The sequence below is a fragment of the Maylandia zebra genome, linkage group LG7 (assembly GCF_041146795.1).
Source record: "Maylandia zebra isolate NMK-2024a linkage group LG7, Mzebra_GT3a, whole genome shotgun sequence".
NCBI lineage: Eukaryota > Metazoa > Chordata > Actinopteri > Cichliformes > Cichlidae > Maylandia > Maylandia zebra.
In genome coordinates, this window is record NC_135173.1 from 17,733,107 (window position 1) to 17,756,111 (window position 23,005).

Here is a 23,005-nt window from a genome sequence, read left to right on the forward strand (position 1 = left end):
ATGGCATTTACAAGATACTCAGTATGGACACAGCACGGGGTGCCCATGGTGATCTCCCACCTGCTAGTAAGATACCTTTTAACACTGTTGTTCCACTCAACAACGACGTGTTCCAGCGCTTCATATAAATGACATATGTTGTGAAGTTACTGTAAATTTGACATTTTCCTGCAGCTGAAAGAGTCAGAGCCTGTCAGGACCTCTCAGGGCTGACCACGAAGCACACCAAAGTGAGTTTGTTTCTTTCTGAACAGAGGATTTCTCTCCTTTATGATGGAAGCAAGGTGTCCCTGAGACACTGGAGTGTTACTTTACTCTGCTAAATCTATGGTGGACCATAGCACTGCAGGAGAAATGCACATTCTTTTAAGCTTCATCCAGAATATTGTCCAGAAAAGTTGTGTCAGTGGGTTTTACACAGGCACAGTGAACTGATACTTCAACTACAATCTTTAAAAAAAAAAAAAATTATATATATTCGCACAAATTACAACATCACTGAATATTTACACAGAATCAAATCATAATATAATAATTTTTTAAAATACAATTAAATAATGAATCAGAATTTACAGAAAAAACAGAGCACTATTCTACATTTTAATCACTAAAAACATTGCAAATATTCAAATTCTACAATGGTATTTCTTTAATTTGTTGGTATAAAGTGTCTTATTTTTGTTCAACTCCAGCTCCCATCTTTATAAGGAACTATAAAGAATGGTGAATAACTAAACTCAAGCAAGAACCGTAACACGGAGCAAGATCTGTTGACCTGGACTCTGTTGAGTTGGCATTATATCTCCACCAGATTGCCCATGGCTGCTATCACAGTCAGCGGTCTACCTTTTTTAATTAGCTTTTCCCTGTTAGTCTGTCAGGTGAATATATTAAATATTTAATAAGGGATTTGGGGTGAATTTGCAGGACAGATAGGCCTGAGGCCAAAGGCCAGCTGATTAAATTTTGCTGGATCTGACACTTCTTTAGCCCTAACTCTGAGCCAGAGCAAAATAGAAACCTGGTTCACAATCCGAAGTGAAATATTTTGAAACTTGGTAAAGTAATTTCATGTGAACCAAAAGTGAAAGACAGCCGTGCAGTGAAGGGTTTTACCGGCACTAGTTTTCTATAGAGCTGCACATGTAGGCTACTTTTAGATAATTGGATGCACTCAAACTCAGTAAACCATGAGCTGTGGCAGTGGAGTCATGAGTGTAACCTCTGTGCCATCTGTAAGGAAGCCATGTCTGTCAGCTTATGTCACGCCGTTGGAAGGAAGTTTATTAATATCCATACAACCCATGTAATGTGACGCCACCAGGGAGACTGCTCTTACTCAGGCTGGACTTATGTTTTCATGAATGGGATTCCGTAAGACCTTTATACCTTGTGACTGATGCCGAGTGAGGCCACCACCCAGGAAAAAATAAAGCTCTCAGACATCATGTGGGTCGGGTATATTTATTTTCTCATGTCGTGTACAGTGCAAAATAGACCTCCGTGTAACAAAATAGCCACAACTATATTGAAAACAACAATGCTATCCAAATGTAAAGCAGTAAGCCGAGAAACACTGCAGTTACAGAAGCTCGTGAAACTATGATAAAAGTCAGTATTCATGAAGGAAACTCAGAGTGAGTGACACATGAATCAAATCAGACAGTATTCTATACTAATGCAAGTAATGGGAATTCCATTTCTATTGTACGATTGATCCAACAGACACTGACAACATTTGCAGTCCAGCGGCACATTTTCTGTTTTCTTGTGCATATGCAGAAATAAAACTTGTCAGGCATTGCTAATGAAGGTTGAGGCTTCAGAAAAAACTTCCAATACGTTTCAGAAACTCAACAGGTTTTAAGAAACAGGAGTTGCACTTTCTGGCACCTACGGTCAACTGCAATCTAAACGCATGCAACGGCTACACTACCTCTAGACACGGAGGTACTGAAAATGGTAAGCGATGCTATCAATCCTCCTGAATGACATCACCATAAATAATGAACATTAAAATGACATATATTTCGGCTATCAAATATACGATGCTCTTTCAAAATAGAGTAGACTTTCTACAAAGCTAGTACAAATGGATTTAAGAAATATCTCTCCCATAGTACTATATGTCACATCTATATACATGAAATACAAAGAATCCACATAAACAACATAAATTATATATTTGTGCTTCTATGTTTTTCTAGCATGCCGTTTTCAGTTCTAAAAGATTTTTCACCAAGAAAATAACATATATCACAAATGTAAACAGAGTCCTGCCATAGATACATAAGTTTTTCCTAACTGATGCTTAGCCTAACTCGTTCTGACACTTTCTTATTTACATATTTTGGACCCATAACTGCGTCTGTAATGCCTTCGGAAATAGCTGTGCTCGCTCATTTCACTGCATCAGTGTTATAATCTGTCAATATCTGGATATCAACTGGTAGTAATCAGACCTGCAGGGGTTTTTCCCCCCATAAAGCATGTAGTAGGTAAAGCTGAAGGTCGACATTCTCACACTGTGTACCTTGAACAATCTGCAGTCGCCTAAAAAAATCACTAACAAAACACTCAAAAGCCAGTTTAAAGCCTTACAGAGGAAAACGAACATGAATTCCTTCACAATGACATTAGCATTAGCTTAAAGTATACGAAACAATGACTACATAGACCCTCCCCACCAGGATTTGCTCCTAACGCTGCTTTATTATGTTGGTACATAACAAGAAATCATATTGTTGGGGTATTTCAAAGTGAAGTGGCTCTGCATTAACCTCCTGGTGTGTTGGTTCATTGATAAATTAAGGGGAATGTGAAGAGGGGCTGACCACAATCAGCCTTCTCATGCTTGCAGACTTTGTAATGAAGGCTGTCTAATATCTAACTTAAGGGCAAAATAACACAATAATAGATATGATAGACTGCTAATTCATGAAGACTTGTTAACTTTTGTTCATGCATATATTGCATTGTTTTTTTGGCGGGTGGGTGGGGGGTCAGTAACTGATTGTTAACAATTCTTTCTGCTATGTACACTTTTGGGGGTTTCAGCGCATTACTCCAAATCAAATGCTTGTCCTTATGATCAGAGACACCTATTAACAACAGTTTAAATAGTAAATAAATAAATAATGGTTAAATAAACTAAAACCAATTTAGTACATCCTACTGAAAAACATAATTTGTCACATTGTTAAAAGAGAAAAAAAAAATCATATTCACTGACACAGAAGAGGAATGACACAGCACTAGCATACATTTAAAGGACAGTCCTTGTGTGCACTGTCTGCAGGTCAGCTCATTGTCGTCTTCAGCCTTGAGTGATGCCGGGCGCATCTTTCTCAGCCTGTGCGTGCATGTAGTACCGTCTCGTTAGAGATAAAGGTTTCCCGTAGGTGTTTCTACTACAAAGTTGTCACTTCTATCACATTTAGATCATTCCAGGTGACTCGATATAGACATGGCAGGAGACGTGAGGGCTGGTCTGAAGCAGACGTCCGTCCCGTGCGGTTGTTACCCATCCAGTCAGAATCGGACGAGAGCTCTCAATAAGCTAGTCATCACTAGAAGCACAGCTGTGGCTGCAGTGATAGTCACAATGGAGCTCCAACCTACCTCACTCCCCTGAGGGAAGACACGAAAAGAAGAGTGTCAGGAGTCAGCAGAGGTTAACTGTCACCAATAGATACAAACTAGGTGTCTTATAGAAAGAATAGTTCCACGTTTAGGGAAATGGGCACAATTGCTTCTCTCAGAGATTGAGATGAAAAAAAAAAGGAGATTGAGATGAGAAGATTGTTACTGATTTAATGTCAGTGTAAACAAATCAGGGGGTAGTTGGTTAGGGAAACACCAACTCACACCTCCAAAGCTCACTATTTACAAACCACATTTTAAAATAAATACTAATTTAAGCTAAATATCATTTGGCTGTAGTTTCACATTTGACACAAATAAATGGTAACAATCTTCTCATTTAAATCTTGGCAAGAAAGCGGTAAATCATATTTCCCAATAAAATGGTTGAGCTTTTTCTTTACATTATTCATTCAGTGAAGCTCAAAGATTTCTTGTTTTTCAGTTTTGCCAAACTGCCCACCCGTCCCATGTTGACCTTTCATAAATGGTCCACAGTGGTTCATATTATCTGTTTTTCAGTGTGTTTCAGATTTTAAAGGCCGTATTTGGAATTTCTTCAGTTTATATTCTCCCATAACAACTAAACACAAAGATTCCTGACAAATAAAGGATTAGTTCACCAAAATAACAGAAAAACATATTTACTTCTGACTGTATGGACTAAAAGCACTAGGCTATCAACACTTTACATCTACAGGAGCTGCTCGGCCATGGAAACCCATCCCATGAAGCTCCTGGTGCAGTTTATGTGCTGACATTAATGCCAGAGGAGGTTTGGAGCTCTGCAGTTATTGAGTCAGCAGAGTGTTGTTGACCCTGCTCTGTAACTTTACATATCTAACAGTAGACGCTCTTTAGATTGGCCCATTTTTTCACAAATGTTTGTAAAGCCAGACTGCATTGCTCGATTAGCTTTGCAATGCAACTGAAAACACCTGATTCCCAACATAACGAGGTGTAGACATGCTTGTATTCTTTAAATTTCATCTTTGATACCTCCAAAGATCATTCGTCAGCTGTGTGGTTTATTAGCCATGCACTATCATTCCGTGGACTGTTGTTATATTACACAATTTATGAATAAAGGAGAGTAGTTTTAAGTAGTTTTTCGAGCCCTGCCATCTTTAGTACAGTGGCTAAGACAGACAGCGCCATTTCACCTAATCACTTTTTATGTAGTACTCCTTGCAAGTTCGTTTTAATTTCAAGATCCCAAATATCCAAATATATATATTTACACATGACCATTTAACATTTGTACATGTTTATTTTTATCACCTCATTTTCATTATGTCTTTTTCCTCCTCCACCATTGCACTTTCTCCTCCCTTATTTCCACATCTTGCTCTTCCTCTTCCTTCTCTCAGCTGAAGTCAGGACTCTAACACATAAAAACCTGCTTATTTATTATTGACCCAATTACGTATTGTCAGCAAATTAGACGTGCAACCCTCCCATCTCCAGACAGCTCACAGCGAGCCAGCTAAACACTTTGAAACTCCAGGATTTCAAAGCTGACCTTGAAATAAATTTCATGAAACTATAATGAGTAAGATATCATATGAAAGGGCATGGAGAGAGCTGTACAACCTGTTTCATTTTTTCAATGACGGCTTAATGTTTTGCAAATGACACGCCGCAAGAATATATCTTAAAAAAAGTTTTTACAGATTAAAAGCCAAAGATTTCAGCCAGTTCTGCTCCAATCATCTGGGTAAAGATAATAAAATGCACAATTTTAATATGTAATGCTTCCTTGTCTGAGGTCAAACATCAGAGTTGTTGTTATAAAAGCAGGCTGATGTCAGCATGTTGTAATAAGACATCATAAAACCTTAAAGTTTTAGTATAGCCCTTGCATTCTGGGGGAGGGGGGATTACGCTCTCTGAGTGCTCTTGTTTTTCTTTCGTTTAGCATATTATTGAAATTTTTTTCTGTGTAATTTAGGTGAACTAATCCATAGCGTATTTTGCGAGAACCATAAGTAGCATTACGCTTCAGACAGATATAAGCTCCTCCCATACCTTGCTCTCTGGGACGCCAGCTCCGACAACCAGCACCAGACCACAGCCACAATTACAATCATTCCTATGAAGGGGATGGAGAGAACAGCGTGCTCAGACGGATGGATGAATCTCTGAGGAGGGAACAGAAACAAACACAAGGACCATGGCAATGAAGGGGATGAATGAATGATGGAGCGACGTAGCCAAATAATAAAACAAACAGATAAGGATGTGTGACAACGGCACAAATGGACCACCACTACACTACACAAATCACTCAATTCTAAGTGTGAAATGGCCTGTGGCTGTGATATACGGGGGGAAGGACTGTGATGGAGTGATTTAATATTTCCTATTAAACAAACAATGCATAACTTTACGGTGACATAAACATCAACTCAGTGTGAGTATGCGTGAGCAGTCCTGTGTGGCATTTCCTGGCTGCGTGTGATATCATGCTAGCAAAAGAAAAGAAAAAGAAGGAAAGGCACGCAGGATGGACTTAGCATATGAAGGTGTATTAGTCTCTCTATCCTCATTTTGAAGTTAAATTGTTCGTAAGTCGTAAGAAATTTGTCGTCAAACAGGCTGAGAGGTCATGGACATTCAGAGAACAAGGACAGCATCAGAGACAGGCACGGGTAGACAGTTTGACACGATGTGGAGACATCTCATCATGGCTGTTGCAGACAAAACACAGTTCTGTTTTCACTGGATGATTTCAACCATCGCAAGCATATGATCCAAATTCTGAGGTTTTGTTTCGATTTTTCACTGAGTTTTTATGCGCTCTTTTTAAAACTTGATAATACTCGACTTTCAGAGTAGCGACTGTCTTTGCATGGCAATGCAGGTGAAAGCACAGACTGTTCTACCGTCAGTGCATTCTAATTCCTCGGGAGCTTTGCAATGGAAATCACAACCTATGCTTTCATTCAGTGGCACCTGGAAGGCTGAGAGGTCATGAAAAATACATTGAACTGAGAAGTTATAACTCATAGTTCAATGTACAAACCATGCTGGATGCTTTCAAGTACTTATTATGTAAGAATAGTCGCGCTTTAAATGAATATGGCATGAATTGTGTTCACTTTCATTTCATTTCATTCCATTTAGATTTTTCATATGTAACTTTATTAGAAGGAAGAGAAACCAGTCTGGTATTAAATAAAAAGTCTAAACAAGAAAAAAAAAGCAGCTTAATTACATTTACTGTTTTAAAAAGATCTCAAGTCTGCTTATATGCTTCAGTGGTATAAAGTGCATTAGCTCCAAGGCGCCTGAATGCGTTTTATTAGAGATTTTGTGTTTTTGTCAAACAACAGTATTTAAGCATTGCTCTAACTGAGCAGTCAGGACACAGACACAGTGGGGGGAACGTTCCCCAGCCCAAAGCACACAGTAAATACTGATATGGGCTGACAGGCCAGGTCAGCTCATATCAACACATGTATCGCTGCAGTATGGGACACATAAAAAAGTGGGCTCAACAGACACAGGATACAGTGAGGAGCAATGTGAGGTTTGTTATGTGTTAGTAGATAGTGTGACTGCAAACAACAACAACAAAAACAACTTTACATTTTCTTCATTGTGTAACTGGAATATTGCTTTTAGAATAAATTCATATCATTTAAAAACAAGTTCAGAAAGCGATGATAAATATCTACTAAATATATCATTAGTAATCGCAGAAAGCTGTGCAGCTTTTCAATCAGTTGCTCTGCTGATGCCGGCGCTATACTTTTATTATAGTTTGTCCCATGATGGGCTTGAGCTCTGCGGTTCCTCACCTGCGTCCCCCCCGACAGCTTCTCCAGCTCTGCCTTGCAGCGCTGCAGCTCCTCCTCCAGCTCTGCCCTCTCCCTCTGACTGCTGTCATACAGTACCTGCAACTCCTGCAGCTCCATCTTCAGACCCTCACACTGGAGGACACAGAGGCCAAAAGAATCAGAAGAATAACGTGTACCAAATCTGTGCCACTTTCTAGCAAAGCAGGGCACTGTACCTCTCTCTGAACTTGTGAGGCCTTCTCCTCAGCCTGTTTCAGCTGGTCTCTCAGCGAGAAGATCTCCCCGATCCCTCCGGTCCAGCTCGTCGGCGTCATCGGCTTCCCATCGAATGAGATGTTCTTCTGGATGGAGGCGTCCACCAGACGACAGTTCTCAGACTGGGCCATGGTCATGTAGCTCTCTGTCATGACCTCATCTGAGCCGGTCTCCATCTCCTTTCCCTCTGTGCCCTCCCCCGCGTCTTCCTCTTTCAGCGACAGGTAGACGCTAGAGCTGCGAGATCAAAAAGCGGCTTCAAATTAACCGGCTTCTACCATTTTTTTTATTTCTTATTGTAAAAACGGGAGGATGGGAGGATGTGTTAACCCTTAGAAGAAATGTTGATATCAAATGGTGACACTGTTTTGTCAACCTGCTTGTCAGCTACACATACATTTAAACCTGAAGTTAAAATATTTACACCCTATAGCACAGTAACAACTATTCTTTTCAATTTCCCAGTAAATGGCCAGACAATATTGGCAAATGCTCATCATATAGAACAACCTTACAATTCAAAGGCATTCTTAATTCTTAATTGCTTATGTGTAATCCCTCATATCATGCTACAACTTTACTGAAGTGCTTAAACAGGTGGTCGGTGCTGTGATGGGAGCTAGTGATACCAGAGGGTATCCCCTCCAGCTGATCCAGTGAGCACAGCTGACGAGCGAGCAGTCGTTGACCTCTCACCATGTCCTCTGTCTTTGCAGCAGCTGCAGCCTCTCGGAGAGCCGTCTGTTGTCCTCCTTCAGGGTCTGACACTCCTCCCTCAGCATACGGCACTCCTCCTTTAGCAGGTCAACGTCACCTGTCGGAGCAAGAAGGGCACATATGAGGATGTTTAAAACGACATTGTATACTCCTACACATCTTTATAGTACAGACAGTGTAAAACGTAAATTTTAGTCATCCGCTCTCTTGTCAGAGCACGAGAAGCTTTGGAACAATCTCATATCTGTCTGCTGAAGATGAAGCGACAGCCAGCAGCTGGTTAGCTTAGCCTGGATTGGCAGCAGGATGACACATCCATGCCAGCTCTGTCTCACTGGTATCAAAATCCGACTGGCAGTTCCTTTAAGGCTTACAAATGTTTTAGTAAGTGCAAGAACTGAAGCAGAAAAGCCATTTTCACCAATAATGTTTGTGCATTTTGGGTGATGTTCCCCCCACCCTCGGTCCCACCCAGCTCCAGACCCCAGCGGTGACATCATGCGCTGGAAGTGTGGGTCCCTCCCTGTCGTGACCTCATGTCCCTGGTATTCTGAATATACACACACATGTCACTCCCTTTTCAACTCCCAGCAATCCTATTTTGTAGCATTTACTGAACCCGCCAGTGACAGATGTTCTTGACTGCAGTTTACTAACATGCTGTGAGGGAACGAGACCATCCTCGTGCAAAGACTGATCACAGGCTTTTTGTGCTAAACTTAAAAGCTTGAAGAAAGAAGAAAACTTTATTTTTAAGCTTGTGAAGATGTTTTCACCTCTAATCCAAGAGGCTTCAGTAAGAGTCCCAGGTATTTAACCCCTACTGGGGGTTGTTCCTGTGAGAGGTGGTCATTGACCTACTACTTCTCATGTCCTACGTCACATGAGTTAAGATGGAGAAAAAAGGTGGATTTAATGCCTAGTAGGGTTAAATTCACAAACTTAAAGATGACCAGTCGCCTTTTTTTCTCAAGTTTGTAAGACTACAATGACTTGGGTAACTAAGAACCTAATAAGACACACGTGATGCAACGTCACTTCTTCTCTGACATCTGTCCCCCCCCCCCCCCTTTTCCTCATCCCTCACCCTCTCTCCTCTCGGCCTCCCTGCGCTGGCTCTTCATGCTGATTTCGGCCCTGAGCGTGGTTATCTCCAGCTCGTACTCCTGGGTTTCTTCACTTAGGCGCTGGAGCTCGGCCCGCCGGCGACACAGCTCTTCCTGCAGTGAGGCGATGTCGTTCTCCCTCTCCGCCGCTGCCTCCTCAGCGGCCTGTTGGAGCAGGAGCACCTCCTCCTGAGCCGTGCGCAGCTCCTCCTGGGCCTCGGCCAGCTCGCTCTCCTTCTCCTCCTCCAGGCTGTACATCTCCTCCTGCACAGAGCGCAGCTGGGCTGTGGCAAGCGGGGGAAGAGGAAGAGGAGGAGGAGGAGAACGTTAGGTTTTCTTTATGGCAGATGTGTGGGTGAGACTGCAGTGTCAGTATGGGTGTATATGTATGATCTCACCTGAGGCTTTGCAGTAGTGGGCCTGTGTGTGTTTGTGTGTGTAGGTGGTTAGTGTGCACTTGCATACGCCTGTGTGTGTGTGTCTGTGCGGGTGCTGTTTGAAAGAGGAGCTGATGTAACTGATGGTAACTGGCATGCTTTTTATTCAGGGTCAGGTTGGGATTATTAGTTTAGTCATTTCAGGAATGGAGAGTTCTCTCCACCTCGCAACTTAAAAAAAAAAAATTTCCCTTCTGATTTTCTGTCTTTGAGAACAAAAAATCTGCATAAGTGGTAGCATGAAACAGAAGTCAAGCTAATAAATTAGCAGCTTAAAGATCAAAATCTGCAGAGACCTTAAGCACTGAGGGATGTAAAACTTTTGATTTTTTTAATCCAAGGGGAAAAAATGACACAAAATGTTATTTTAGAGATCTTTAGGCATATTGTGTTGATACCTTGCAGATTCTGGATCTGCCGTGTGAATGCCTCAGCCTGATGGGCACTTGCCAGACGCTCATCCTCCAACAGACCTGAAGAGGAGAGATGGGGAGTCAGGAGTGTGTAGTGAGATAAGAGGGAAAAAGTGCAGCAGGCCAAAAGAAGAAAGATGACAACTTGATAAGCTGTTCAACCTTGAGGCATGACTGGATGACACAAGCAGCTTTGTATGTCTGCTTCTGTTAAAAGCAATGAACAGTACGTGAGCAGACCGTCAATATTACTTAGCAGGATTTTTCTTTCTGGTATGCGAGTTCCTAATGATCCTTTTCATTGGAAAATTCTCTTCTAAACTTAACAGATAGCAGTAGAAAAATAACACAGAGTGTTTTGTCTGCCAGTTTCACAGCTTTTGGTTTGCTGCTATTTTTGAATTTCTGTTTATTTTTGGTCCCTATCAGTATGTCTCATGCCAAATGTTTTCTGCCACATACTTCAGGCAGATTCACTGATGGCTTTTATATAGCAGCAAGAGGAGCTAGAAGGATAGCGAGAGCGTATTCTTAAATCAAATCATATGTCCATTCAATTCAGTTTTATTTACATGGCACCAAACCACAACAACTGGCTCAAGGTGCTTTAAATTCTAAGGTCAAGGCCCTAAAATAATAGAGATAAAACTCCAAAAATCAGACGACCCCCTATGAGCAAGCACATGGTGACAGTGGGGATGAAAAACTCCCTTTTAACAGGAAGAAACCTCCTTTATGTTAATTGGGTTAATTACCCATGGGGTAATGTAAGCTGAATGGTGAGATGTCTCTATGTGTTAGTCCTGCGACAAACTGGCGATCTGTCCAGGGTGTACCCGGCCTCTCGCCCTATGGTAGCTGGGATAGGCTCCATCCAATCCACAATAAAGATAATGGAAGATAATGGATCGATGGCTAAATTATAAACACTTAGAGTGAATTAAGATACTTGTAAAAAAACATGCACACACACAAAGTGCTTTCACAAGTACAATTTAATTGTAAAAAAAGGGTTTTTTTTAATCAGTATTTGGTGCACCTTTCATTAGTACAACTTCTTCTATACATTTTTGGAAACAAGTGGGTTGCTCCAAGTGTTTTGGAAAAGTTGCCACATTCCTTAATTGCTTGTGTCTCTTTGTGTAATCCCAGGGTGACTCCATGTTGCTAAGATCAGGGTCTCTGTGGGGGCTGTACCATCTGCTGGAGGACGCCTTAGCCTTCTTGTGGCTTGTGTACTTAATGGCAGTGAGTTATCTACAGATCAAATTTCAGATCAAATGCCTTCTTCGTTGTGTTGTGTCCTGCATAAGAACCTAAACATGTAAAGTGCCTGTTATGCCCACTGACTTCAGGCTGCTGCTTGGAAGAGTGTTTCAGGTCTATCTGCGGCACCCCTCCAGGCGCCTGATCACCAACACCTGCGGTCTGTAATATGAAGCAAGACCAACAGACCCGGGGTATATTTTCATACCCCAACGTTTGGGTTCCTGCTATGCAGTCACGCAAAAGGTGGCTATCAACCCTGAGTTTTCCAATCTATTCACATAAAAAGGCATTGGCAGAAGGTGACCAGTCTGCTGGCAGCACGCAGGAATATTTTACAAAATAAGAGCAAACTATAAAATTAGAAAACTCATCATACACGCCAAATGCACAGTTGCTGCAGCCAAAGGAGAGGTGTGTGAGTGTGTGTGATAGGAAAAGTGCTGTACTAGCATGTGTATGCGCTTTAAGTGATTTGGTGGTCAGCAAGACTGGAAAAGCGTGAGACGGCCTGAATAAAATCTATTTAAAGCCGGGAGGAAAGTTGGAAAAAATGTGCACGGGAAGATCTGACTAAAAATACGTCTGAATTCACTCGCTGCCTAAATGTGAGTAGCTGCTTCTTTTCTGTATAAGCCAGTTTTAGCCTTACTATTTAAGCAGCAACCCGGTTGCATTAAATGGTGTGAGAGTAAATATAAACACATAATTCAACCTGGTAAGGCTTGCTTGCAAATTTTATATAAGGTCAACGAGTACAAGTTTGAAAATAGGGTAGGTAGGTATAGCGTAAGTTGCCTGGCAATATACTTCATTATGAATGATCCTTGTAATACAGAAAACTCAGTTAAACCCTGAAATTCTTTACTGACTCTTATTCCTGCTTGATAGTGCTGGTCTCTGAAGTCCATGTGATTATCACTGGGGCTGGATAACTCTCATGTCTCAAATGTCTCAAAATCTCATTTGGAGATTTTGAGACATTGTCTGTCTGTTTTTTGATCACCTGCTGCTTCACTGTTTCGCTTTCCTTATGTCCTGTTCAGTGACTGAAAGAAGTCTTTGATTCAATTTAGCTTTAACAATATAACATGTTTTGTGTTTAAACAGGGAGCTTAGCATTGTGACATTTTGTTCGGTTAAACTATCATACCAAATGGAAAAGACTGTGATAAGCCAACTTTAAGCTTGAAATGAGGAGCAAGCCAGTCACTGGCTAAAGCTAAGATAAGGGCTGGCCTCTTCTTAGAGGGTTGGGGTCACTTAGGTCTCATCTATCTGCACTGGGCCTCTCTCAGCAGAGGGTGACTTCTTAAAAAAGACAGATAACCGCTGACTACACAGGAAGCCCTCCATAACAGGCCATTGTGCCATTTCACCAAACTCACCAGTCGCTTCCCAGAATGTTCTCACCAAGCTCATGAAATTCATAAACAATCTACTTGCTGAACATCAGCTGTTCAGTATCACCTCACAGTGCCACTTGCATGGATGTAGAATCTCACTTTTTTATTTTCATAATGTTTAAGCTACAGTTAGTAGATTGTTATCAATATTATTTATAACTTTTTCCATTTTAAATTTGGTTTTTAACGCCCTCAGATTAATCCATTCATCAAGCTACATCATTACTGGTGTGGGCGTAGAAACCCGAAACCGAGACAACCGCATCTGCATGCATCAGCTGCCAACGCACCGAACAGCTGACTGTTCCCAGAGGGTCTCGACCAATACTGAATTCTGGTTGAGGTCTAGGACACTCCGTCTAGAAACTTCCCGCAGTGTGAGCGCAGTTGTCTGAGGAATGGTTCCTCCCGCTGCCAGACAAACTGCTGAGCTCACCATGCTATGTCTCTAAGAATAACACACTGTTAAATGCACACACTCATAAACGCACACACACTGAGCTCAGTGTAACCTCATACCCAAGGCCTTAGTCACTGCTAGTGTCTCTGAGCATTATGCTCATCATTTCTAAGGTATGAGCTTATGCTCTTCTTAATGACTATGAGCAACAGACTGTCTGTAACCACATATAAACAGTTCGCCTTCTATATATGTATCTAACAAAATTTCACAAGGATGCCTCAGGTACAAAGTTAAGAGAGGGTTTTTTCTACTGATCAGTGTAGAAATAGGGGAAAAAATAGTGCAAACATTTATGTAAAAGTACTCTGAAGAAAATTCAGGCTGAGATTGTAACAGGAATTTTATAATCATGTGTCTTACAGCACAAATGGAGTTTTTTTCACAGCGAGGGAAAGGCCAAAAACAAGGTTAGTTAAAAATGTTAGGTAGCGTTTTTAGCTCACAGAAAATTTAGCCGCAATTAAATGAAAGGTTTTTTTTTCTTTTTCAACTTTGCTTGTTGGTCTTAGCTATTTCCATTATTTTTCTTTTCCACTCACTGAATATGCATGTGTTGGAAATGTAACGAATGAAAGCCCAGGGTTATTGCTTTTGTAAATGCGATTTAGGAGCGGCGCTGGCAAACAATTTGCAGATTTGAAAAATGATGGTTAATTGCAAAATGTAGATTCATTTCTAAGCAAAGCGCTTGGTGTAGCATTGCTTTTTGCAAAGCTGTCCCAGAATTAAAAGAAGGAAAAATTATTTTATGAAGAGAAATCGGCGAAAGAGGCCCAGCTATTTGTGTTTTATTACCTACGTGTGTTCAAATGTGACGTGCTTTTTATTCAGCTTTTGTTACCGATTCCAGTTGTGACTGAACATGACAGATAGAAATGTTAGAACGGGGACTATCATGGCAGTCAGCATATTCTATAAATGCCAGAAAAAATGTTACAGAATTAATGCATGTTGATGGATGATTAGTGCATTTGCATTGATTTTTATGGGAGATGCTTTAATGTTAATGTTAATAAATTAATAGTTAAAGGTATTAAATAATGAACATACATATTACAGTTAAGGGATACAGTCCTAGAGGTATTCAAGGCTAGAGTTCTCACCTTGCAGCTCGTGGAAGCTCTCCTGATGTTTGTTGGAGGTCTCTCTGGCCTCCTCCAGCTCCAGCAGCAGCTGCAGCACCTGCGCCCTGAGCTCCTCCAGCTCCTGCTCCTCAGTCAGCGACTCTTGCTCCTTCTTCCTCTTCTCCTCCCCTTCACCTTCCTCCTCTTTCAGTTTCTTTTCTTCCCCCTCTTCCTCCTGAGATCTCTCCTGGTCCATCTCCTCTTTCTCGTTGTTCTCCTCCAGGACTCCTCGCTCCTTGGCGGTTATCTCGTTGTCCATATTGGGGCTGCTCTCGGCTTTCAGATCACAGGGGTCATCTGGTAGAGAGATGGCAGACATTACGAGAAGGAAAAGGGATGGAGAGCCTTACAGGTGACAAACCCATCTGTCATCGCCTAAAAACTCAGTCACGCTTGGCTGCAGAGCAAATGGTCTCTTCTCCCCCGAATCAACAGCACCATCTTGTGATTAAAGTGGCACCGACTTCTTTGTACATCACATCCTGTTCACTCTGATTTAAGCGTAGCTGTTCAATCCCACAATATAACTGAAAATCCTCTTTTGTGATTAACTCTAAGACGCAATCCTTTTTCTTGAGCGATTCCACTGATTAAAGGAAGAAAATCACACGTGCCTTAAAAGGTCAGAATTTTGTAATAAGCAGATGTTAATGTAGCAGCATTCACACGCAACATATTTCTCTTTATTCACCGCATTTCAAGCTTCGTTGTGTTTATGGCACACGCATCCTTGTATCCGCACTGTGGATTTAAATGTTTGGCCAGCAGGTGGAGCAGGTTAGCTGACACAATGCGGAAACAGAAGTGGGGAGGTGAAGCAATCGCTATGACTCACCACTCAGCAATGCACCTCAAAGTCCACAACAACAGAGCTACCACTCATAGTAAAAGAGATGTGACACACAGCTCTTTCACGTGCTCTTGTGTCACATTTTTGCCTTCTTCTTAAAAGATTTCGCTCAGTAATAAGCTCAGGCCCAATCAGAAGCTCTAAAACCAAAAATGAGACATTATATATGAGGCAGACCAATAAGAGTGAACTTGATTTTGCATTACAGCTCTTTGTCTCGCTGCAGCTACTGAGACAAAGTCAGAGCAGTTCAGAAGAGAAGGCATCCCCGGCAGTTCTTCTTGCATTACACACACACGCAAACACACACTGACCTAATATCCTTTCACTCTCACTTCTCAACAGCATGCCCTCCTGGGTCAAGTCCTTCTCAGAAATAAATCAATATGTAGTACTGCGCATTCATGTCTGAGTGGTCTCCAAGTGGCCAAAAATTGCTGTTTGTACTCAGAAAGCAATGTGAGGATGGGAGAGGGGGAATAGTGTTCACTGAGGGACAGAAGATGGAGAGACGTGATGAGAAAAAAGAAGAAGGCTGCAGCAGGGGACGGAATAAAGCATTAACTAAAGATCTACCCTAATTAAGAGCGATGCTCACCGGTGTAATCTCGGCTCTGGGGATGCTTCCGGTTCTTGTGCTAATTATTTTTTCTTTCTTTTTCTCTGCTCGCTAGATGTAACCGTGTACATCACAGCATATTTTATCATGCATCTGTGACAGCCTTATTCCTTCCTGTCTCATAATGATGTTAATTTAAACAATGCGGCCCCTGAGAGGCATGCGAGAGGTTTCATGAGCGCAGGGCTATTTTGTCATTAAACTTTGATGCTGGTGTAACGAGTTAGTCATAAAGAAAGAGAGAGACGGAGCTCTGTGGCGGGGAGTTTTAGCCGGAGCTGCTTGTATAGCCAGGGGCGGCTAAAGGCCATCAAGAGACAAAAGGCTTCCCACTGAATATCACTCACATCCAAATCTCTTACAGGATATGTTGAGCTCATGGTAGGCAACTCCAAAAGGCTTTGGATCAAGTGTTTTCTTTTGTAAATGTCTATTCTGTATAGACGGTCATTATTGTCCTCACTTTAAAAAAAACACTTTTTAGGTATATTTAGGAGAAAGAGTCTGGCTTTGCATGATGCATCGTGTGCAAACCCTTACCACCACCTTTCACCTTTCTACTCATCGTATCGCTCTTAAAAGAAGCTTAATCTTCTCACCTTGTGGGTGAATATCGAGCACATTATGCAGCCAAATCAGCTGCAGTGACACCTGTGCTCACTCCACTGTGCTTGATTTTTTCTTTTAGTCACGCTGGGATTGCATTAGACATGGACGCCGCGCGCATACAAGAGCAGGCGACGGACAGCGGTGTCATCTCAGGAGCAGTGCAACAGCTCCGGGGAGAGGACGCCTTTTATCTATGCACAACACATTCTTTCATAATCACACTGCAGCACAGCACTATGAGTATGTTGGTATACACACTGTGCCACTTTAGAAGAGAGGCAACAGGCAGAGCCAAGTAGTCTTTGTCAGCATCTCAAAAAGGCTGCCTGAGATTTAATTCAAACATTTAATGTGTCAACACCAGCCTTTTTGTTTTGCTTCTGATTTGGCATTCTGCGATGGAGCGTGGAGCATAATGAAAATTGCACTTTGCAAAATTGAAGAGCAGAGCGGGGATTTTTAGCCAGCAGAGGGGTGGGTGAGGGACGGGCAGCGAAATCTGAAGCTCAGCCTCGCAGTCTAATTAAGTAGACAGGAATTTACTGGAAAAAACATGCGCTCACCTTTTTTTTTTACAGTCTTTATCTTTAATGATACCGCTTCATGCAATCAGGTGTAATATAATAGGAAATGTGGAGCAAAGTGCTTTCGAGAGAATAGTCTCTCCCTATTGCTGCTAGTTAAATGAATTGACTGCTAGTTAGGTAGTTAGGAACATCTGGAGTCAAATCAGCCAATAAAAGAAACGACTGCTCGCTGAAAGGCGGCGCTGGAGGAGGCTGTCTACGGGTGTCGTGTCCTGGGTGTGTTGAGACTGAGCAAACAGGTGTGTGCTGCGGTGTCAGTGGTTCATTTGTGCATATGCCTCAAGAGTTTGCATTTGCATATGAATACACGCCAAGAGTGACCACTTCTCTTTGGTTTTGCATGTGTGTAAATACATAGAATATGAGCACGCATACATGTGTAGTGAGATCCCCACTTCTGATGAGTCTATATACACAACATACTGTATTTATGATCATATATGTCTGTGATCTGCTCTGTGTGTGTGTGTGTGTGTGTGTGTGTGTGTGTGTGTGTGTGTGTGTGTGTGACGGATGTACGTGTAGGAGGCCATGCATAATGCACAACACCCCCTCCTACCCCAGCTTTGAAATCAGCCCTGCTCTGATGTTGTAGCTTTTTCCCTGCACTGGCACACTTCCTCAGCAACACATAATACAGAGGAGGGAGGGGGAGCTGAAATAACAAGGAGCCACCGTAGGAGCATATGTGAAAGGGAGACGGGGAAAAAACAATTAGAGACACACAAGGAAGGAGAAAGATTTACGACGTTAACCCCACGCATCTCCACATCCACCATGCACCCTTGGTCAGCACACCAACAACCCAGAGCTTCAACATATAGAGAATCACCATGGTGATAAAGCTGTATTTTGGTCCACTGCTTTGCTTTCCATAGAAACCTTTCCTTTACCCCCCCAGAGAAGAGTCTGTGCAACTGTATCAGGTGCACTGTCACGAAGCCCACACGGTGAGGTCACCATCATATGAGATGCACTGCTTTCAAGCTGCGTGGAGACTCCAGATGAGCAGCAAGCGACAGAGGTGGAGGTCTTGTGAGGTTAAAGTGAGTTTATCTCTTTCCCTTGCTCTCTCTCTGTACTGCAAAGTCCAGGGAGAGTGAGGAACAACAGCAGCAGGAGAAGAAAAGAAAGTTGAAGCGACTTAATCAGCCGTTCTGTTATTTAAATGGAAAATTCGTATTTGCGCTTTCAAAGGGGAATAAGGGAAAGTGGGTCAATGGAATAGAAAAGCATCGCAGGATGTGCTATAATTTGGCCTCATTAGATGAGTACGCACAAAATCTGTGTCAGTGTGTGCATGCTGTAGGTGATTTATTCAGGGAATGTGTGTTTTTGGGGGGGGGGGTTTTCAATACGAATCTGTGGTGGTGCAGTGTGTGCATAAGCTTGTTGCATAGCTATTCCATTAGGGGTTTGAATAGCATCAGAAGAAGAACGGAAAACAAGTCATGCAGTTATAACCCATTTCATCACAAATGAACCCTCCCCCCAAACCACCACCCCCAGCAAAGCAATCACTATGGAAAGCTTTTTTTTTTATCACTTAGGTCTTATTTTGAAAAATAGGGGATACCACAGCTCACTGTGTATCTGCCAAAATTCAAAAAAGATAAATCCAGAGCGCGAGGAAGGGTGCGCTAATGATAGGTTGACAATGCCAAGCATTTCTGCGAGGGAAACAAAAAGTTAAAGCCATGGGGGCGGGAGGGGGGCTGAAAGAAGGAGCTGCGGGAGTTCATGAACCTTCTCCATTCACTTGAAAGTTTTAAGAATTTTTCCATTATACAGCCGAGTAAGAGTAAAGCACACATGGCACACTCGGTTTAGCCAGGGACCTGCAGAGTGCCTTAAGAGCCCTTTTTCCCCCCTATTTTTTTAAATGAAGCACTTAAGTCTGGTGAGAGAGACCAGAGAAGTGGGTGGGGGGAACATGTGACAGTGAGAAACAGGGATCAGGGATGCTTGAGGACAGAAAAGCATGCGAGATTTGTTTTCGTTTGTTGTTCTTGGCTTTTTGGTTTTTTGGTTTTCTCAAAGGTCTAAGCAGCTCCCACATCTACAAAGTTTGTCCAAGGCAGCAACTTTGCTGTTTATTAGTTCCGGAGAGCTGAGAGAAATTCTGTTTGTGTATCTTTGGGGAGTATCACTGCTGATGTGAATTTTTGCAGCATGAGGGCACAACACTGGAGAGAAGATGAGGGAATGGAGGGAAAGAACAGGAGAGAAATGCTGCGTGGGCTGACGCGCTGGCAGGTGCAAAAGGTTTGTGTGTGTGTGTGTGTGTGTGTGTGTGTGTGTGTGTGTGTGTGTGTGTGTGTGTGTGTGTGTGTGTGTGTGTGTGTGTGTGTGTGTGTGTTGGAGGGTGCGTGGGTGCTGAAGAGAGCAAAGGATTCCATCTGAAAGAGGGGGACGAGATACTGAGTGGGAAAAGCTGAGAGAAGGATGGAGAGAGAAGTGTTCGGCAGCTCGTGCAAGTAGGAGGGAGGAACAATATGGTGGCCAGTGGCGGCATCGTATGCAGACACCTTGTAAATGTCAGATGTCCCTGTGATCTTGCTCGGCGGCAGCATGTGTTTGCACAGGAGCATCTGCAATCTCTGTTGGTAGATGTGGCAAGGCAGCGTAGAATTAATCCTCAGCAAAAGTGCAAAAACCAGAGAAATGCTGTTGATTTTTAATAAAATTGCTTTTTTGAAGAACCCAGACTTATGCTGAGAGTTAGGGCTGACCTCAGCCAGGGCACAATAAATGCACTTAAATCCCTTTAGATCCCCCAAAGGTACATAATTCAAAACTATATCACTTATCAACTCAGCTCAATCCACTTTCTAGGTCTTTTTATTCTCCAGAAGTCAGCCCTGACACCACCATAAGCTCAGTGTTGGCCGTCACGAGCACTTAATTCCCAGCTTTAAAAACATGCCTCAGGTTGTGATGAAAGGAAAAAAAATAAAAGAGTCCCTGGAGTTAAGAGGCTAGATAACAGGAACAAGCTTGTTAGGTAAGGAAGGATTTCTCCTGAGACAGCATCCGCGTTACGGCGATCAGGCTTCAGCACAACAAATGTAATAAACAAAACTGCTCACAAATGCAAGTGGTTCGATAAGTCTACGGGCATCTATGGTGAGCATATTAAAAGAAATGAGCCACCCAGTCCTTGCTCCTGAAAGTTCACTTTTAGGACATTAACAGAGGAAAAGGAAACCTGACTCTGAGCAAACTGCTGACCTGTGTATGTGTCTGTTTCTCCGAGCCCCTCCACACCAATAAACATCCTCCTTCCAGCGTACACACACACACACACACAGGGCCACTCTAGCTGCAAAACACATACTCCTTCCTCATTGAGAATCATGGAAAGAGAGAGAGAAATACCACACATTTTCTCTGCATAGTTGAACAGTACTAATTCTATCTGAGGCGAAAACATAAAATAAAGATGCATTGTGTTCGCTGTCATGCAGCAACTTTCAGTGGAATGAAGTTACCAAGCAAGCCTAAGTGCAGCTGCTCATCTGCTCCAAGCCACTATGTGCACTAAAACAACGTCTCATTCCTCCGCAGATGATAATCTGTGTAAAACATGAGAGAGATTCAATCTTTAACAAAAAATAACACCCAGCTCTGCATGACTCCAGATTCCATCAGTTCTCCATCGGGATAACATATGCAACAAATTCAACAGTGCTAAACGCTAGGCCTAAATTATTTCCTGCCTTTGGCTGCCAGCAAATCGTTACCTGGCAGCGTGTCGCCTCCATCAAACGTCCACAGATGCCGTATCTTACCGTGCTGTCCACTCACTCACTCACTCAGTCTGTCAGCTCGACTGCAGCTCTTTAGAAACACGCTCCCACAGTAAACACCTCGACACCAGACCACCCTTCTCCCGTTCCACATCCTGCCCACTTTACATCACTCACTTTTAGAGAGCATGCTCTTTCTTTGAAAAAAAGAAAAAGAAAAGAGAGAGAGAGATAAACATTAACCATCTACCTTTTCCCCGGCTGATCGCTGTCTATATAATCTGTAGTGAAAAAAAACACCGCCACACGGCTGTATCCAGCTACGCGGAGTCGCAGATGAACACACACTGACAACACAGCAGCACACAGACCTGTGGAGTCCAAAGCCTCCTCTATGAGTGGAGGTAAACGCAGTCCATCCATAGCCCCCCTGTCGCTGCTGCGAAGAGGGAGAGACGGAGGAAGAGTGGGCGAGAGAGGGTCAGAGGGTCCGCACGCCCACCTCAGCGGCCGCTGCTGCTGCGCGGAGAGGAGAGGAGGGAGACAAACACACGGAAAGTACTGATCGCGTGTCAAGTACTCGTACAGCACGCGCGCGCGCGCAGGCTTCGAATCTCACAAACTTGGCACACGCAAACACACGCGCGCATGCACACACAAACCGCCCGTACCTCGGGAGAGTTTGGGAAAGATCCCGGGAGCTGAAGGCTGGGCTCTGGAGCGTGGGAGAGATGCCGAGAGGGAAGAAGAGGGGAGGAGCGGAGCGCAGGGAAAGATGCTGTTTTCCAGATGGCAAGCTCCGTCTCCCTGCCCTCTCTCTCTCTCTGTCTTTCACATGCTCTCTCTCCCTTCAGGCTCTGTTTACTATGTTTGCACTCCTTTTTTTCTGCACCATCCTTCTCACCAATGCCTCCACTTGTGCCCCTTTTGCATTTGCTGACTTTTTACATTTGTTTACGGATTCACGATCATCGAGGCTGGGACGCAGATCTACGCACAGACGCGGACAACAATGATCACCAAGGCCCCCTTTTTTCAAAAGTCTTTTCACAGGTCCAAATGTGTGTGGTGATGCTTTAGACTAGCTTGCTAAATGTTAGCTTTAGTTGGAATCTTGGTGATTCATTTTTAGAAGCCCTAATAACAGGTAGTGTGAAAGGCATCACTGGCAATGCATTAAAAGTAGTTCAGACAATCACAGAACCAAGATATATGCAAATCCTACTTATAATAAAACACCGACCCGTGCTTCCCTTTTTTGTGCACACATTTACACTCACATACACTCTCTCTGTCTCTCTCAATTACTTGAGCATATTTTGGCCGTGGCCCCAAAGCCAAATGAATTTACCTATAATGAGATCCAGAATCCAGACAGGCTGTTGCAGTGGAGGCTGACAGCTAGCGTCGCAGATTACTGATCATTTCCCCTCCATTGTTCATTTCCTCCCCTCCCCTTGCTGACTCTCTCTCTCTAGCTCGCTGCTAATGAACAGTGTCACTTATGCTATAAATATATACATCATGTCAACCATAACACCACTCGCTCAATTTTCATCACAACTTTCACACACACAGCTTTTTTTGTCTCTCCGTCTGTCTTTCAGCCCCCCACCACCACCCATACACACAGTTTCTCTCTCTCACACACACACACACACACTTTCTCACACTCAGTTTCAGCTGCCATCACATCTGGCAACTTCTGTGCAGTAAGGAGCCAGAGATTTGAGGTGTGGCGTGAAAGCCTGAAAATATGTCAGCAGACAGAGAGAGAGAGAAAAAGAAGAGGAAAGGAATGGGGGGCCAGGCTTAACCGTTCCCTGGCCCAGGAGGGGGATATTTCTAACACTGCACTGTCAGGAACCAGGAAGTGCTTTGCAGACAGAAGATGCACACACAACGTTTGACACATGCACTCTCATGTGCAATCTGGCAGCATCTGAAAGAGGAAATGTG

The 23,005-nt window shown here is 42.9% G+C and overlaps 1 protein-coding gene across 8 annotated transcripts; it reads right to left on the minus strand.

The window, feature by feature from the left end:
- Positions 1 to 1,448: 1,448 nt before the first annotated feature.
- LOC101468847 (uncharacterized) lies at positions 1,449 to 22,495 on the minus strand. 8 transcript variants are annotated; one of them, XM_014410300.3, is made up of 10 exons: positions 21,718 to 21,873; positions 21,418 to 21,562; positions 14,612 to 14,929; positions 10,359 to 10,433; positions 9,505 to 9,807; positions 8,397 to 8,514; positions 7,661 to 7,937; positions 7,446 to 7,577; positions 5,671 to 5,783; positions 1,449 to 3,630 (listed from the first exon to the last, which is right to left on the minus strand). In XM_014410300.3, exons 2-10 carry the CDS (start codon positions 21,467 to 21,469, stop codon positions 3,618 to 3,620), a joined length of 1,401 nt encoding a protein of 466 aa, XP_014265786.1. In that variant the 5' UTR covers positions 21,470 to 21,562; positions 21,718 to 21,873; the 3' UTR covers positions 1,449 to 3,617. The 8 variants fall into 8 exon arrangements, 7 of the variants coding, with proteins under 7 accessions (XP_014265786.1, XP_012779168.1, XP_076742051.1 ...); XM_012923714.4 differs by having other exon boundaries at positions 21,418 to 21,565; XM_076885936.1 differs by lacking the exon at positions 21,718 to 21,873 and adding an exon at positions 21,041 to 21,243 and having other exon boundaries at positions 21,418 to 21,711.
- Between the last annotated feature and the right edge of the window lie 510 nt (positions 22,496 to 23,005).

Bases quoted from the DNA above. Each gene is read 5' to 3' on its own strand.
- LOC101468847 (XM_014410300.3), bottom strand. From the start codon at position 21,469: ATGGATGGACTGCGTTTACCTCCACTCATAGAGGAGGCTTTGGACTCC. The intron at 10,434-14,611 runs GTGAGAACTCTA...TCTCCTCTTCAG, and splicing joins GAGCTTCCACGAGCTGCAAG to GTCTGTTGGAGGATGAGCGT. The intron at 5,784-7,445 runs GTGAGGAACCGC...TTCCCTCCTCAG, and splicing joins AGCTGTCGGGGGGGACGCAG to AGATTCATCCATCCGTCTGA.